Source organism: Pongo abelii, chromosome 10 (assembly GCF_028885655.2).
Source record: "Pongo abelii isolate AG06213 chromosome 10, NHGRI_mPonAbe1-v2.0_pri, whole genome shotgun sequence".
NCBI classification, from domain to species: Eukaryota; Metazoa; Chordata; class Mammalia; order Primates; family Hominidae; genus Pongo; species Pongo abelii.
In genome coordinates, this window is record NC_071995.2 from 2,591,515 (window position 1) to 2,605,891 (window position 14,377).

Here is a 14,377-nt window from a genome sequence, read left to right on the forward strand (position 1 = left end):
TTCAATTTTATTAAAAAGATCAGAGAGGTCTCTCATACACAACAGTCAAACATACGGTAAGTTGTGGACTTTCTGTTTGTATCTTCCATGTTCTTGAAATGATTCTCTTCTCACCAACCTGGCTTGTCTTCATCTGAAGGAAAGGAAACCAGGAAAAATCCACATCTATCAACATTATCCATACAACCAGTAAAAGTGTTTCTTGGGCTCTGACAGCCTCACAGGGACTTGTCACCAGAGGCCACTCCCTCACTAACAGTAGATTCTGTGTCTGCTGAGGGCTGATGACTTTCTCAGCAGATGAGGAGTTCTATTCTGGAGGAACAGCAGAACCAGGACTAAGGATATGATGGCCACTCTAAAGAATAGGGGTTACAAAACTAAGGAACGCATTGTGTCGTAGTAAGAGAGTGATGGAAGGTGAAGAAAAATTCTTTGAGTTAAACTTTTATTTAGAAGAAAAAAAAATAATAATAAAAGAAATGGCTTCTTTCAAGCCACCAAACTGGGTTCTAAGCCAGAAAACTCCCATTTTTCTGGAAATTCAGCCCACAGCTGCCTTGGGAGGAGGCTGGACAAGTTGAATTAAATGGCTTATATCCAAGTCAACCTGTTGACATGGGAATGTCAGGGTGGCTGAAAGGGGACATAGTATCCCTACAGGCTGTCTTCTGACCACAGTTAAACATAATTGTGTGGATTGCACACTTCCACTCCTCACTCCTGATGTCTGCAGGGCTAGTTTGAGTCTTAGTGCCTGGCTCTGGGGATGGCCATTCCCCTCAAGCCCTCTGTCTCAGTTGTGCTCCTGGGTGTAACCAACTGCCGGAAAGGGGAGGCCTCCGTCCACCCAGCAGCTCATCAAGGCAGCAAGCACGCCCTTTCTACAAACAGGCTGGTCCCTGTTCTTGGAGATGGAGCCCCTTAGAGATGGTGAGTGGGATGAAGTAAGGAAAATAATATATTTTCATGAAAGCTCCTCTTTCTATGGCAAGTGGTAGTTGCAAATGGAAAGCCTCTACTGCTTCTTCCACTCCACAGAGTGGAGAGGAGAGATTCAATGGTCAGTTTTTTCAGGATGTGTCCTATAAGGTAAAATGCTCTTATTACCAGATGTCCTCCCATACTTCCATTAGTTTACAGTGTTCTTGGCAGCAAAATCTGCCCTGGACAACCAGCAGATGTGTCCGTCAAGGGGATCTGTGCGGATCAGCCAGCCAGTGCGCTCAGGCTCTCTTTCTGCCAACCTGCACTGGGTCTTGCGGTGGGTGTGTTGCAAACTACTGCTCTTCTGTTCCCTTGTCTCCCCACCCTCAATGCCTTGCTCTGCTTCCCTTTGACTCTTGCAGTGAGCATGCCCACCAGTGAGACCGAGTCCGTCAACACCGAAAACGTAGCTGGAGGTGACATCGAGGGAGAAAACTGTGGGGCCAGGCTGGCGTGAGTAGGCACGGCGAGCCCAAGGGCTGGGGCTTTTTCTGGAGCATGGGTGGAAAAGCTGCATCTGGAAATCACAGTGGGCTGGCTCATCACCAGGAAGGGCAGAGATTAGAGCCGGTGGCAAGAAACAAACCTCAGGTGGGAACCAAGATGGGGAGCAGAGGGCCCTGGGGTGAGGGTGTTCCTGTCCGGGGGTGAGTCTTAAAATCAAGGCTAGTCTTCAATTCAGCACTTCTTCAGGGGCGCTGACTCTTAGGTTTTGAGCCTCTTTTCATCACATCTGAGAAATACAGAGGGTGTGTGTGTAGGGGGTGGCCCCAAAGTCTGTTTCTTTCACTCCAGTCCCTTTCACCCCTCTTCAAAGAGACAGCGAGGTTAGGGTCCTGAGTCCTGCTGTCCACCCTTTCCATTCTGATAAATGTGACCTGGGAGAGAAGCAGCCAGGTGAGAAGATACACTGGGAGATGACTGGCATGTGGGTCCTTACCTGAAGCTCTGTCATCCTGCCAGTAAGGGAAGCAGAAGTGTAGTGGAGCCCGCTGTTCTGTTGCCTTGGGGTGTCACGACTGTAAACTCACCCTGGCCTCTTAAAGAACTGCAAACAGAGGCTCTGAGTCAGACCAGTCCCAGATACAATGCATTTCTGAATTGCTCCATCTGGGGGGCGGGGTGGCATCTCCCTTCCCTCCTCGTCTGTGGAATGACGGAGAGCCTGGGCAAGTGCAGCCCTTTCACAATGCTGAGCTGTGGAAGAGTCTAAACACAGCAATGCCAGCCTTGAGCGTGGCCTGGGAGCCCATGTTGGGGAGAGAGAATGAGGCTGACGACAGAGCAGCTCTCACAGCCGCTATTTCCAGGGAGCATGGGGCTTCAATATCGCTCACTCTGACAGTGGCACCAGGGAGTCTGCACTGCAGATTTCTCAGCATTGTCAGGAAGCAATTATTGTCAAAATGTTGTTAAAATACGATGCTAATTACATTTTTAAGCATCAGTGCAAACCTCTTCTTTTGGAATCATACAAAACAAGCACTTGAGTTTCTGGAAGTAGGTCCGAAACAGCAACTCTAGGGAAAGGCCTATAGAAAGTCTTCAAAGTCCGTCAGTTCTAGGCCTTTCTGTTGTGTTGCCACCAAGATGAGGCTTAGAGAGATGATCAAAGGCCCTGCAACTCTGGCTGTTGGGCAGGCGCAAGTTGCATACCAGGAGGGACTAGGGAGCTGGCACCAGGAAGTCACTTGAGAGTACATTTCAGGAGCGCATGAGGCTCTGTTAGGAAGGAAACATGATATTCCCCCACGGATGGAGGCTGGCAGTCTCCAGTGGATCTGTCGTTTGCTCAGAGCACATGCTCTGCAGCCTGGAGAGCTCTGCGGAAATGGTCTCTGTTATCCCCATGTTTGGCCACATTCGTACTCTGTGCATACAAAATGCTGAGTCACAGTGCCAGAATTATAATATGCCCCTAATAAAATGTGGTCTTTCCCCATCTCCCTACCTCCCACCCCGCCCCAGACAATGATGGGCCAAGACTGCCAGCATTCCTGGCGGGAGAAGCAGCATGGGAACTGAGATTGAGTGTGATGGTCTTAGGGGAAGTGAGTGACCAGGATCTTTAAAGCTAAGGGTTAAAAGTCTTATGTAATAAGATTAGGTCACGATGAGGACTGCTATGTAGTAAGAAGGCCTGGATGAAGATGGTTCCTGTTGGGGGAAGGGAGGAAAGAACTACAGCATGTTATTTCATGGCAGCAGGGGCAGGCGGGTAGAGGTAATGAAGAGGAAGGAGCCATCACACTTAGGGAAGAGGATAATGAGGCGGAAGTGAAATCTGAAGCAGGAGCCCAGTTGGAGTGACCTGCAGGTGTCATGGAGACCACGAGATACAGAGGTCCGAAGCTCAGCTCTGAACAGCGGTGGGCACACATGTTTGAGGTTGTCGGGATGAAAACCAGAAATGAGGTGATAGGATGGGGTTGTTCAGAGTGAAGTGGAAAACAAGGCCAAGGGCTGAATCTTGGGAAATGGACACATAGAAGAATAAGACCAAGCAAGCAAAATAGACAAAGGAATGTTAAGAGAACAGGAAGCAGCGCCAGCCTGGAAGCCGCGGGAGGAGGAATTTCAGGACAGAGCTGTTTATCTGTGCATTCGTTCAACAGTCTGCCCAGCTTGGTGCTAAGGCTAGGTGGTGGTGACACACAACAGGGGAGGAAATTGACACCATCGTGCTGGAGCTCACAGTCTAGTGTGGGAGAGACACTATGCAAATAAATAGGCAACTATAAATTGGGGTAAGTATTATGAAGGAAAAGTAAGTGTAATGTCGGGCTAATAACAAAGGTTTCTAATTTGGACCGGCAGGTTAGGAAAGACCTCTTTGCAGAATTAAAATTCCAGCTGAGAACAGAAGGATGAACATGAGTTATTGAGGGCCTGGCAGACCCTTAACCATTTGGGTCTGTATCAGAAGCGTGTGAGAAGTCACTGAAGAGCATTCAGAACAGAGCTGAGTGGGAGGTTGATTTGGTTAGTTCTGAGCTCCTGAAGGATCACTGCGACGTCAGGAAAAAAGCAGGGAGGAATGAGAAGCCGCAAGAGCCTGATGCAGGTGCAAGGTAACGTGGCAGCAGCTCAGGCTGCAGAGGGAAACAAGGGCTGTGTTGTGTGTGTGTTCTGGGGTGCTACCCCTCAGGGTTGCAGGGCACTGGTCTTGGGAGTCGGTCTCAGTGAGGGAGAGGGGGTGGAAATGGGCCGGGACAGGGAGGAAGACGGGAGCATGTGAAGAGGAGTAGCATGAGTGTGGGAAGCGCTGGCCTTCATTGTAATAAAGGCAAGGGCAAGCTTCAAGACAAGGAAGAAGTCACAGAGCAGGAAGAGATGAAACAAGCTGGAGGGGAAGCAAGTGCTTATAGGAAGGCATTGCTTCTGAAGAGGAGAAGGGCGACAGCAAAGACAGTTTGAGGCACTGAACTTGCTCAGGAAGGAGGAGTTTCTGTGCACCTGGGATTAATTGGAAAATGAAAGAAGAGGAGTCCCAGAGTCTAGTGCCCATCACCCTCCAGCTAGCCCTGGGATCTTGGCCAAAGCACTCTGCTCTGGGCCTCAGCCTCATCCTCTGGGAAAAAGAAGGGTCGGACTGACGTCTCAGTAGAGGCTGGGGTGGGGGGCGGAAACCACCTGCAGCGGCGCAAGATTTCATATGAAGAAAGCATTCTACACCTGGAGAAACTGCAAACTGTAGGTCCATGTGGTATCTAAGGGTCCCTTCCAGTTCTGTAAAGCCTACAGTTCTATAGAGAATATAAAATCAGAAACAGGCTCTGATGAAGGGGTCAGTGATAGGAGTCACTCCGAATGAGCTCAGCCATCTCATCTCCCAAAGCAAGGGTCAGGGTTCACAGGAACTTGAAGGACAGTACAGAGACTGAAACCAGTGAGTCATCGAGAGGTTGCTCAAAGGTTGCTGGGCAGCACTGATGCCACGGTGGAGACTGATATCATAAATGCGCAGTCAGCCATATTTTTGGCAGACTCTGCAGCCTGAGAGCACTAAAAAGAGACAGCGGGGTGACCCAGGGTGGGGCTTAGCCATGCAGGCACAGCAGAAGGCCCAGGCGGTGTGAAGTCTGTGGTATTGTGGGCAACATTGCCATGACTGTAGTCAAGCCTGGTGTTAAAGGGTGTGAGTGATGGGGAGGATCCAGTGAGGACAAACGTTGGGTCCTCTGAAAGAGCAGGAGGGATCATAGAAAGGGAGGCTGTGGCCAGAGTCATGGAGCATCTGAGCTCAGTACCCAAGAGTGGAAGCAATCCTATGCCATGGCAAGGGCAGGATGTGACCCTCCCAATAATAACAGCTGTAGGGGAGAGGACGTCCTGGAGTTAAGGATGCTGAGTCAGACTCATTGTCAATGTGGATGATGACTGCAGTGCCATCTGACTTATGTTAAAGGCGAATTTGAGACAATTCAGGGAAATACTATTTTACACAGCAGGTAGTAAACATATGGCACTCTTTCCGCTAAGAAGAGGGGAGAGGCTGAAAATATAAATGGCTCTCAAGAAGTTCAAATATGTCTCAAATAATGACAAATGCAAACTGAGTAACTAGGGAAAAAAAGGAGTTTGGAGTTTGTCTCTAATTCTGAACCTGAAAAGCACGAAGGAAAATCATGGTCTCCCAGAAGGTTTGTCTTGGAGTCCTAGGTGGAGAAAGTATCTGGGGTTGCATGAACTTCAGTTCCCACCCAGTGGATATGTTCTGATGGTCTTGTGTTCCTTACCAGCCTTCTCTCCCTGCTCACTCTTCTTCAAGAATCCGCTCAACCTGAGGTAGGAATTGTGCCTCATTGGAACAACAACGGTGGAGAAAGCCAGGAAGCCTTCCAAGTGTGCTGTGCATAGAGAAGCCAGAGCCCCCAGCTGTTCTCAGGGTTCTTTGGAGATTGTGAAGATCAGTAGCAGGGAGGCACTGGCCACAGTGAACCGGCCTAGGGTGTGGACCAGCACCATGGCACCAAGGCACCTGGGCTCCTGATGGCACCAAGGCACCTGGGCTCCTGGCTTGCATCCTCTCACTGCAGGAGCACCTTTCCAGCCCAGAACCCTGGGCCACCTCCCAGGAGGCAAAGAGGTCCTATCATTAACTCCAAGGTGTGCAAAGGGAGCAGGAAGAACCAAGGCGTTCAGATGTCACAGAGTTCTCACCTCAGCTCCCCACGGGCATGGAGTTTTCCTTGGTCTCCAGACAAACGCCGCTGAGCAGTGTCCTCCCCTTCGCAAGGAGAGGAGCCTGCCTGACATGGAACTTAGCCATTCGGTGGTTGCTTGTCAAAAGTGCCAGCCTTTAAAAGCGGATGAGGTTTTGGTCCCCGTGAACCTAAAATTCTGCTCACAATCCGGAGGATACCAACAATAGCAACAAAATCAGTCTTCAAGTGTGGTGCCCAGGCTTATCCATCTGGACCTGTAACAAAGCAGACAAGAAGGCTCTGTCCATTTCAAGCTCAGAATGTGCCCAGATGCCACAGAAGGACCTGTAGTCCACGACCGTGCTTGAAGCAGGACCTCCTTTCCCAGCACCCCCAGCTCCAATCCTGCTTCCCAGGGTCATTTCCCTTGGAGACGAACACTCAGGGTTAGGTTTCCCCAGAGGGGAGCTTTTCAGAGCCCACTTGCGCTTGTGACCCGCTTGCACTGTGAGCAAGAGAACACCTCATGACAAGGGGCCGGTGGTCGTCATCAAGGGGCACCCCAGACAGGACTACTGAGGTGTTTCTGAAAGAAGGCCTGGGGCCAGGCTAGGCTTGGAGTCAGAGTGACAAGGCTGAAGTACGTGGTCACCGACTTGAGCTTATGGTTAACAGCAAGGAGAGACAACCACCCAAAAGCAGCCTGGGAAGACGCTGAAGGTCTGGGGCTCAGCATGGCCCCGCTGGAGAAGAGAGTACCTAGGTTCCCCAGCACCCAATTAGCGGCTGGGAAACATTTGTTTGCTGGTTAAACTGTGGCTGTAAATAACAATGCTGTCCTGGGCTCCCGGTCCCCTTCCCACATGCTGTTAACCTGTGATTAAGCCCTCCAGCCCTCACAGGCAGTCTTTGGGGGTGGGATGAGGTTATTAGCTAACGGTTCGGAGCAGTAAAGGCACTTGGCTCTGATTCGCAGTGCCCCAGAGATGTAATTATCTCATGCACGATGGCTTTGCCACCTGTCACATCTTCTGGCTTAATTTTTTTTAATAAGAAATAATGAGAGGGGCTGGCGTTTTCTTGCTCTGCGACACAGCTCGCTGTGTGCCACGCTGGGATGTCTCAGGCCTGCGGTGGTCGCCTCCCAGACTCCCTTCTCCTGTTTCCTCCCCATGCCTCTCCTTGTTGCTCCACCACTGTCTCTATCCCTTTCTTCATCTCTAACTTGCGTTCTGTCCTTCTGCTTGTCCATCTGAACATTGTCACCACCTGCACTATCCCCAGCATTCATGCCCTTCTCCTAGCACCAAAGCCAAGCTGACAGGTGCCTTCTAATGGTCTCAACTGCTTACATTCTCTCACTCTCCCTGTCTCTCTCTCTTTGGCTCAGCCTTCTCTCCTCCACACTTCTCTCCTCCTGCCCTCTTCTCCCAGCCTCCTGCCTCCCCTGGACTCTTCCCTACATGAACTAGGGCACCTCAGGACTTCCTTGAAGGTTCCGCCTTTCCATGGAACCTCCTCCCTGTTCAATGACCCTTCCAGGCAGCCACCTTCACACCCACCCTGAGCTTCTGCCCAGAGGTCCCCAGGTCTTCAGGGCTGCGTGTGACCGTCAGCATCCTGGGTTTCTCCTCGGAATCTGGGGCTGGCATCTTAGGCCCCCTCTGCAGCTCTTGGGTGGGGGCTGTTGTGGCCCCTCCATTTCTGGCTGGCTCCTTTAGCTGGTCTTCCCTTCATAACCCCACTCTAGCTGGGCTCTGGCAGACAGCTGTGAGGTCTGTGCCGACCTGTTCTTGCCTGTGATTTTTCTGCTGTTGGGGTCCTCTTGTCATCAGGAGAGGCCTTTTCTTCCTCTGCAGCTTTTCTCAAGATACAGCTCTTCCTAACCTGACCTCATAGAACTTTCTAGGCAGACCCTGAGGACCTGGTACTCTCCCTCTGCAGCAAGGATTGTCTATACTTAGAAGATGCTAGCCAGGCCAGACCTCAGTCTCCACATTCAAATACATAAATAGGGTTCTTTCTCTCCCAAGATGTTCTAGTTCACACCATGCCTCCTTCCAGCACCCACACGAAATTACCTGGGGAACATCAAATTTCCCTGGGACTGTTGAACATCTTTTAAATGCACGTGTGTGTCCATCCTTTGGTAACATTCCTTTTTCTTTTTCAGCCACCGGATCTCCAAGTCAAAGTTCAGGTGAGTGAGACGCACGCTGCTCTTCCTTCCTTCTGCCACCAGCTCTGCCCTCAGCCACCCTGTTGGGTGGCCCACGGTAATACCTACGAGTTGCCAGTAGGGTAAGAGCTGTTCTTCTAAGGGAGTAACTACTTTCTGTATGGCCATCAAGAAAAAGCTTATGGCTCGGATCAGACAAATAATCCAGTGGCTGATGTTTATTAAATGATCTTGGACTGTCCATCTTTTTGGCAGCACTGTCCCTAGGAAGTTGTCAGACCAAATGTGTTTTCCTCCCTTCTAAGATGAAGTCCAGTTAAAAGAAACATAAAGTGAACCCTTGTGACTGTCATGACCTACTTCATGTTTATAGAACATGGTGAGATATGAACTTTGATGATGATGGAAAGCACATAGGATTATGACACCCATCTGTGTCACTGCTCTTGACAATGACAGAACCTACAAAAAGATCCAGGGTCCTCAGCCCCCATCTGCCTCCCAGCCTCACTTCCTGCACTTCCATGAAAATAACCTTTGTTCCCCCTACAAGGAACTTCTTGCAGTTATCCAAATGTTCCCTGTCCTGGTGCACGTTGAGGCCCTTGCATGGAGCCATTCTTCCACTTAGATCACCATGCCCTCATGCCTTCATCTGGAGAACTCAAACTTCTGTCAGACCCTCAGATGTGACTGCTTCCATGTTACTGCTTTCTCTCCCATTTCACTGGGACTGGAAAATACCTTCTGCAAAGTCCAGGGAGAGTTACTCAGCTCCCCCTTCCCTGGTGCTTTGCTGATGCCTCTGTCACAGCACTCAGCACATCACACTCGGATTACTGGCTCACAGTCCCCTGCCTCCAAAGGCTCTGCCTGCATGCCTCCAGGGGTTATTTCCAGAGCACCCAGCTCAGTGCCTGTCCAGTGGTGAACATCCATACATGTGTGTGGAATGAATGAGTGGACAGATGTGTGCAGGGAGAATGTGAATTTACTCCCACAAAGCTTGTATGTGCCAAAAAATATTGGTTGTTTTTCATAATTGAGCTAATCTTGATTCCCTAGCCCTATCTCCTACATGGCAGGAGCACAGAGAAATTTTTATCCAGCTGAGTAAGTGTAGCCCAGTGCTGTATTTTAAACAGTCCCTTAAGGTAAAGTGGTTTGTCTCTCAGATAGCCTCTCTCCCAGCTCCTCTCTTGAACGGAGCTGGACACATGGCGGAGAGGGACTTTGAGATCCCAGGAAGCAGGGAATGATGAGGGCTGGTCCTAGAAGCCATGCAAGCCCTCTGGATGCTTGCTCATCTCTGCTGCATGGGGCTAGGCTGAACTGCTGTCTGAACTGGTATCTGCTGAGGTCCATCTGGTTAGGGCATCCACTGCTGGAGTCCATGCCCTCTACTTGCCTCCGGCCTTGAAATCTCCACCTCTGCTCTCTGACCCTTGAGTTCTGTTGGCCCACTGACTTCAGCACCTCTACACCTCAGCTGAAGATGTGGACACTTCCAGGTCCCTCACACTCCCTGAAGGAGCTGGAGGAGGCAGCAGCACTATGACAGGCTCATTGGCCTACCGGTGTCCCATCACACCCTCTGTAACAGCCAGGATAAGCTTCAAGCCAAGGGCTGACCTTCTCCCAGGGTCTGCCAAGGCAATCCAGCAGCCCCAATGTCCCCGGGCCTCCCCGTGGCCATCTGGGTGTTTCTAAAGCAACCCCCCACCAACTTCTTAGGTGTGGTGACCAAGGGCTAAATATTAAATGAGGACCCTGGTGTCTGCCTTTTGCTCCACTTCTGACACCTTCTTTCTCTCCCATTTCACTAGGACTGGAAAATACAGACTTTTTGCCCAATTCCTGTTTCTTTCAAACCAAGACCTCGTCTACGTAAAAAATCTAGGGTCAGGCCCATCCGCTCTAGCTCTTATTACAGAGAAAGAGCTCCAGAAATATAAAAAAAAATTTCTCTCTCTCAGTAATGCTTGGCTGTTACTGCTTTATCTCCAGCATCTGGAGAAGTGGCTGGTACATAACAAGAACCTAATAGATATTTGCTGAGTGAGTGAGTAATTAATAAATGAATGATCTTGCTCCAGTAAGACAATAGACTTGACACAGATTCAAACAAAATATCTAATTTGACAGTCAAAGCTGGAAAAGCATGTTGTACTTTAACAGTTCCAAAGCCCCCACACAATAAGAGTAAAGGGATTAAAAATACACTTGAAAATATTTCCAAAATATCATTCTCAGTTCATGCAAGTGAGTAAATCATAAATTAATAAATGAATGAATGAATGAATATAATCCGGAGGATGGAAGGGAAAATTACGTACTTGTGTCTCGAGTTAGAGATTTCCTGGAACACTCTGGGAACATTATTTTCATCCAGTGATCTATGGTGCAAGCTGTGCTTTTGAACAAGAGGGAAAGAGCAGTGGTGCCTGTAAACCTCTGGAGTCTCCCTCGGCCCTGAGGCTTTGCTACGTGCTGGCCATTCAGCCCTGATCATCTGCCTCTGGGAAGGCCTTCTCCTTCTGCAGCCACCCCTCAATACACCGCAGCAATGCAGACAGCAGATTTTGTTCTCCTAAAGGCTTACAGCTAGTAGGTTGGCACTATCATTGGAACTCATTTCCAGATGAGGATCCTGAGGCTTTGAGAGGCCCAGGTCACAGGCCCTAGGATGGCTGAGTCAGAGCTCATACCCAGGGGCTCTGCTGCCAATCACTGTGCCATCCTAGTGTGTAGCTAGTGTGTCCGCAGAGTGCGTAACTCTAGAGCCATGCTATTCAACAGAAATATAGTGCAAGCCACATATGTACTCTTAAAAATGTTCTAGTAGGCAGGTTAAAAAATAAAAAGAAACAGGAAATTTCTTTGATTTAAACCAGTATCTCTAAAACATTACTATTTCAATATGTAATTCACATAAAAATTATTAATGAGATATTTTGCATTCATGCTTTTGTGCTAAGTCTTTGAAATTCAGTGTGTGTTTTGCCCTGACTGCACATCTCAGGCTGGACTGACAGTGTTTCCCATGCACGGTAGCTGCATGTTGCTAGCGGCTGCCACACAAGGCCACATGGCCCTGGAGGTTTCACACATGAGCAGGTACCACACAGCAGCCGTCTAATCTAAATTCAGCAGTTCACTGATGGTGTCTGCTTAGGGAATATCAAAGGCTACAAATAGATTGAAAATGCCACCAACATTTTCAAAGTATTCCTAATCATTTTCTCAAGTTAGGTGAAACAGTTTAACAATTACAGATAATGGAATTTGAGTCTCAAACTGGCCTTTTCCTTTGCAAAACAGAATGATCCAAAGTCACGGTTTCTTTAAAGAAGTATAAGAATGGAGTCTTTCGGGAAAATTTGGCCAGTTAATGGATTACAGCCATAGTAGAGTATTCCCTTGGTAATCCAGGTTTTCACTTAGAGGAATTAGTTAAAGTAAGAGATTTGTGACATTTGGAGCTCACTGTTCAGAATAAATGTAAACAGTTATGAAACAAATGATTCAGGAAGTGTTTTGTAACCTGAAGGGATTAATTAGACAAGTTGGAGTTTCTGGATCTCAACTTTACGGAGTTCTGAAGTGAACCTCACGGGGTTCTAAAATTGGGAGGACTAGCTTGCCCAGTCTTCACTGAAATGTGCTTCCAATGTTCTCTTCACTTCTGCCATACCATCAGCAACAAGGCACAAATCCAAATTTGCCCCTATCTCTAGTAGTCCTTTGTAAAGTTACTTATTTACAAGAGAATTAAACTTAATGATTTTCTGTGGTGTTTGTTGTTGGTTCTGGTTAAAAAAGAAAAAAAAGTGGAAACTTACTCTAGCCACTAGAAGGAGCCTGCAGGGCCCATCACTTTGATGTTGTCTACGATTCCAGATGCCTGTCCACCATTGCATGTCAAGCAGACTATTTTAGGAGCACTGCCTGCTCCTCACCTCCACCCTCAGCCCTGGTTCACAAGAGCTCTGGGAATCTTCAGCCTTGTCTTCCAGAGAGAGGTAGTACATTTGCGTAGAGTTCATCTCTCCTGCTCAACCATGCCATCAGCCAGGGGTTTCTGTGCAGGATGGACTGTGCTGAGTCCCGTGGGTCTGTAACCAAGTGTAAGACACAGCCCCATTCCTTCCTGGGTCTTGTGAGCTCTGCGGAGAGGCAGGAACCATACAAATAAAAGGTAACTGACAATACAAGGAAATGGGAACTCATTTCCTCTGGGGACCCTTCTTGCCTAAGGTGTCCTTTTGTGTGCTCCCTTGTGGACCCACCCAGCACTTAGGCCCTGCTGTGACTGCTCACTTAGTGGTCTGTATCTCCGTGTAGATTTTACACAGAGGAGGTCTGTGAGTGTTGTGCTAGCTACTGAGTATCTGGTACCTAGCCCATGGTCAGTGTTTAGTAACTATTTCTTGGATGTGTAACTAAAATGAGTAATGCAGACAGTAAGCACTGAAGAGTGCCAAGGCTGAGAAGACTAGAAGCATGCATCGTGGAGAAGCTGGGACTCAGTGTGAGCCCCACAGGAAGGGCAGGACAGAGAGGATGGAGCAAAGGTGGAGTTTCCGGTAGCTGGGAGGACTTGCCGTGCAGCTGGACAGGCAAGAGGAAGGCCCAGTGTAGGGAGAAGGGCAGGCGGAGCTGGGGCTGCAAGAGCAGAAGTTTAAAAGCAATGATCCCAAAGTTTAGAGACGTAGATGAGACCCATTCGTATCCATCCCTCTCTCCTGTGTCTACATATGGAAGGTTCTATTTCTAGAGAAAATGACTTCCAGTTAGTATGAAGGGAACATGAATAGCAAGCAAATTTCTCCTCCCTATTTTATCATTTGATTTCTGTATCCTCCATGCATATGTAAACACAAATAAATTTACACATTCTAATAAACCATTACGTTTATTATACAGTAGGAAGTGTTGCCAGGAAACCAGTTGTCAAGCAAAGCTATATTTTGAAGAGTGGGAGGTGTATAATTATCTTTAAATACTTTCTCTGGATAGTAATTACCCCACCCCCACCCCAGCCCAAATCCATGTGACTCTCCCAAATGGGTCTGCTCAGGAGCACCTCAATTTAGAGGGACACCATCCTGTCCGCTCCAGCCACTCCTCAGGGGTCTGTGCAGAGCAGCTCCAGACCCATGGGACCAACCTGACCACACAGCACCCATACCCACTACTCCCAAGCATGGGGAAAGACGGACATAATCAAGCTCTCATATTAAACCCACTCTAAGACAGCTCTACATACCGCAAAGAAAGCAACCTTGATTGCCTTGGACTCTGAATAACAATTATCAGTGATTTCTGGAACTTGAGACTGTATCTATTTAAAACATGTTCTTTGCAAACTTCACTGTCAGCTCTTTAAGATCAGATATGAGTTTGTCCTGAAAATTCATTTTTTAGGGGGAAAAAAGTACTTGCCAAATTACTGTACAATATTAATAATCACAATCACAGGAAAAAAGCAGAGGCATGCCCTGCAAGATAAGACTGTTTAGTATCAAGATCTGGCAAACTTCAGAGGTCACCTCTCAAGAGGACCATCTGGGACTCATTGTCTCATTCCTTTGTCCCTCTGTCCACCCTCCACCATCCTCCCTCGGATCCAGGGCAGTATGTCTGGGGGTGCAAGAATCCCAAAGTGCATTTAGAAATCATAACGTTTTAAATTGTTAATGTTTATGGGCCCTAATAGGTGTATATATTTATGAGGTTCATGTGATGTTTTGATCCAGGTGTACAATGTGTAAAAATCAAACCAGGGTTATCGGGGTATTCCTCACGTCAAGCACTTATCATTTCTTTGTGTTACGAACATTCCAATTCCACTCTTTTAGTTATTTTAAAATATGCAATAAATTATCATGACTGTAGTCACCATCCTTCTCTCCTGTGTTGTATGATCAAATATTACATCATATTTATTCTATTTAACTATATTTTTTCACCTATTTACCATCTCCACTACCCTTTCCAGCTTCTGGTAACCATCATTCTACTCTCTGTATCCATGAGTTCAATTGCTTTAATTTTTAGCTCC

At 48.1% G+C, this 14,377-nt stretch overlaps 1 protein-coding gene across 22 annotated transcripts in view; it reads left to right on the top strand.

Annotated features, from left to right (window-relative positions):
- The window catches only part of CACNA1C (calcium voltage-gated channel subunit alpha1 C), a 638,552-nt gene that overhangs the window by 488,289 nt on the left and 135,886 nt on the right, over positions 1 to 14,377 (top strand). For all 22 annotated transcript variants that reach the window (XM_054526646.2, XM_054526654.2, XM_054526660.2 and 19 more), the window contains 2 exons: positions 1,350 to 1,440; positions 8,308 to 8,334. In XM_054526646.2, the coding sequence (XP_054382621.1) occupies positions 1,350 to 1,440; positions 8,308 to 8,334 (118 nt within the window). The remainder of the gene's footprint in view (positions 1 to 1,349; positions 1,441 to 8,307; positions 8,335 to 14,377) is intronic.